The 3,512-nt window shown below is 39.0% G+C and overlaps 1 protein-coding gene across 2 annotated transcripts; it reads right to left on the bottom strand.

Annotated features, from left to right (window-relative positions):
• Nucleotides 1-1,399: 1,399 nt before the first annotated feature.
• On the bottom strand, nt 1,400-2,072 carry LOC122672602 (ubiquitin-40S ribosomal protein S27a). Of its 2 annotated transcripts, none has more exons than XM_043870063.1 (2): nt 1,514-2,072; nt 1,400-1,483 (listed from the first exon to the last, which is right to left on the bottom strand). In XM_043870063.1, exon 1 carries the CDS (start codon nt 1,999-2,001, stop codon nt 1,531-1,533), a length of 471 nt encoding a protein of 156 aa, XP_043725998.1. In that variant the 5' UTR covers nt 2,002-2,072; the 3' UTR covers nt 1,400-1,483; nt 1,514-1,530. The 2 variants fall into 2 exon arrangements, with proteins under 2 accessions (XP_043725998.1, XP_043725997.1); XM_043870062.1 differs by having other exon boundaries at nt 1,400-1,479; nt 1,510-2,072.
• Between the last annotated feature and the right edge of the window lie 1,440 nt (nt 2,073-3,512).

The raw sequence follows: 3,512 nt of genomic DNA on the forward strand, positions 1-3,512 counted from the left end.
GGAGAAAATTTCCAATGAGAATGGTTCCTTCAAATTGCACAATTGAAGCTATCATAGGTCCCTGAAATAATACTTAGAATGATAAATAATAAGACACTATTAAATGACCCTAAATCATCTACCTCCAGTTCAAAAACAGAGGATAAGCATGAAGCTATGCAAGTATCTGAACAAGAGTAACAGCTTGTATTTCATCAAATTTGTTAATGGAAACGTTAGCTAATGAATACAAATTAGCTAGCAGTTTTCAAGTCTGTTTTTCCCTCGGATTGAATTTTCCTCCTGCTTTCAGCCTTTGTTCACCTGCTCTGTAATTTAAGACAGCACTCCTTTGCTCAATATTCGCTTACAAAGATGCCCAAATTTGGACAGCAAGAGATACAAGAAATAAGGATATGACAGCACATTAATGGTTCTGAATCTTTTCGGTTTTGTCCCGTCATAAAGGTATACATATAGCTAGAAATATACAATAGGACCTTCTGATAGTGCTGTGGCTCAGCTTATTTGTTCCTTAAGAGTCCTACTATCAGTGTAAGCAAGTAAGAAGTTGAAATGGTTGACAAATTTCATCCTCTTCTATGCTTGCTTACTTTCTTCTTGGTCAAGTAACCGAAAATTCTTATGCTCTGGTGAATTATATTTCTTAAACTGGTTCTTTTTTTCTTCTATTCTTTTGATTAGTGTTTTAAATCCTACCTATCTGTTAAGTATGATCTGCTAATGGGAAAAGTGATATATATATATATATTTTTTGTCAACACAAGGCTCTATCCCAGCTAGTTGAGATCCACCAAACTAATCCTGTTCAACTATTCACCATTCCACTTCAGTAGGGATGAAACAAAGAAGGCCCTAAAATCATCAAAGCCTTATCCTAGCTTGATTTGTGATTGTAGATTAAACGAAATATAGTATTCTAAGAATAAAACAGATCAATCAGCCGAACCACGGAAGATATAAGAGACCACAGAAAGAATCCAACCAAACATCACCAGAGCCCAGAGGAAGGGCAGTTCATAAAAGGTCGTCCTTGGATTCTCCGCTTCGATTATCAAATAAACCCACAATCAGCAAATGAAACAAAGAACCACTTCCATCAATCAACTATAACGTTCAAAGATTATTTCATCCCAGAATTAACAAAAAGATTCAAAGCGGGACTACAAATTAATAACAAAATCATAAGCCTAATCAATCCTAATGCACAACACATGAATGCTAAGAAATCAAAAAGGGCACAGGAACTAGTAAAGCTTATTAGATTAAAGAGGAATATAAAGAAGAAAATTTAATCTAAAAAGTTGCAATGGAGTAGAAAAAAAAATTGTATCGCTACTCTGATAAACCATCCACCCTCTCAGAAACAAAAATATAAGACACTTAACGATGTTCATAATCCTCAGTATTACGATAAAAACAAAAGAAAGGGAGCATATAGATCAAAGGCATAACAACAAAACCAATCTGAAACTCCTAAAGAAGTGGAGGAGTTATAAGACTCCCAAGAAGCGCCGCCTAATCTCTCACTCATTCACCTCCGGCCTTCTGATAGACATAGGTAAGTCCACATTTGCCACAGTAGTGACGATCGAAATGGTTGGCCATGAAGGTCCCGGCGCCACACTCAGCATTAGGGCACTCCTTCCTGAGCCTCTGAACCTTCCCCGAATCATCGACCTTGTAGAATTGAAGCACAGCAAGCTTAACCTTCTTCTTCTTGTGCTTGATCTTCTTGGGCTTGGTGTAGGTCTTCTTCTTTCGCTTCTTAGCTCCTCCCCTCAGACGGAGAACCAAGTGAAGGGTCGATTCCTTCTGGATGTTGTAATCGGCTAGGGTTCTTCCGTCTTCGAGCTGCTTACCAGCGAAGATGAGGCGCTGCTGATCGGGAGGGATGCCCTCCTTGTCTTGGATCTTTGCCTTCACATTATCGATCGTGTCAGAAGACTCCACCTCTAGGGTGATGGTCTTCCCTGTTAGGGTTTTCACGAAGATCTGCATCTTCGCGGAGAAGAACGATTAGGAACACCAATCTAGGGTTTCAGAGTTTCACACTCTTCTCTTCTGGCCTCTCTGCCCTTGCCTCTATTGAGATGGACGTGTTATTCTCTATTATTATGGTTTGCCTCTAGGGTTTTTTGATCTGCGATGAAATTACATAAAGGTCTTTTCACATCGGGAATTGACAGAATAGCCCTTACAAACTACAAAGTGGTTTCTCTCACGTTGGCCCGTTCATCGTGGGTTAGAACTTAGAACTACAAAAGTCCATACTCAATACCATAATAATACTGGCCAGACGCAGCAGAACTAGAGCAGAGCTAAAGTATCAAACGCCTTGAAATTAGGGTCAACTGGTCTAACCAAATCTTCAATCCATGAAACCTTGAACTGATCTGTTCCATTACTCCAGGCCTCCTTTCTTTGCTTGGCAATCTAACATTCTAACCCTTACTTATACTTTTTCTGTCCACTTTTATGCGTGTTCTCTTCAAATTCGAAATTTATCACTTTCTTCAAGTTTTGCAATCATTGATTATGTTTGCATAAATAAGATTGCATGATTAGGCTTCATCTTCGTGGCCAAACCATGGCCCCTTCAAACCTCATCCACTTCTCCTTCCCCCCTAATCGTTTACTTCATCGTTGTGTGCAATTTTATGATGCCAGCACTTCTCATCGATCGGATCATGGTTGTTTGGAACTGGAAGAGTGCTCTACAAGACCTACATTAGGATTTTATTCCTCTTCATGTGGAATTAGTTTGACACAGAGAATTGAAAAATTCACTCTAGTTATGGGCTCGTTCTGCCCATTCAGATGACTGACGTTCAACTCTGGTAGTCGCGACAGAGAAGATTACGTTTTTTTTAACTGTCAAGATGATCTGCACCATGTGTTTCCCATAATGCCTATCCACGTATGGGTTCTCAATTGCTGCCTTATCATGCTGGTATCCGTAAATTTGTCTACGAACTGATGACAAGAACTGATGATCTGGCTGCAGCATCAATCGTAGTGCAAACTGAAGACATTCAGTTTTTATCTTCATACTTTGTTGCTTGTAATTTTAACTTTGTTCCAAGGGAGATTAACAGCGTGGCTATCTCCCTGGCTTGGAGGACTCTGTCGACGAAATGTACGATGATTTGGCCCAATTCTTCCTTAGATTCTGGAGATGTGTTCTTTTCTTTCCATGAGTTTTACGTGTTAACTATGAATAAAATGTTTTTCTACGAAAAAAAACATTATGGCAATGGTATAAGATTCGCGTTAGTATCGATTCCAAACTCACCCTCCCAAGACTCCGTATAGGTGGGACCAGCATTGGATAATGGTTCTTTTTTTTTTTTAGGAAAATTACATGATTAGCTACTTTTGGGTTTTCAATTACAAAACTGTCCACCCTATGTTTGAGTTAACAATAATAGACAAAAACAAGTTTAGCTTTACAAATCAGTGACTCCTTCCTTCCTCGACAGTTCCCTCTAAAAAAATCTCTTTTTTTTGCC

Source organism: Telopea speciosissima, chromosome 8 (genome assembly GCF_018873765.1).
Source record: "Telopea speciosissima isolate NSW1024214 ecotype Mountain lineage chromosome 8, Tspe_v1, whole genome shotgun sequence".
Lineage (NCBI taxonomy): Eukaryota > Viridiplantae > Streptophyta > Magnoliopsida > Proteales > Proteaceae > Telopea > Telopea speciosissima.

What these genes read in the sequence shown, in the direction of transcription:
- LOC122672602 (XM_043870063.1), bottom strand. Translation starts at nt 2,001, where the DNA reads ATGCAGATCTTCGTGAAAACCCTAACAGGGAAGACCATCACCCTAGAG.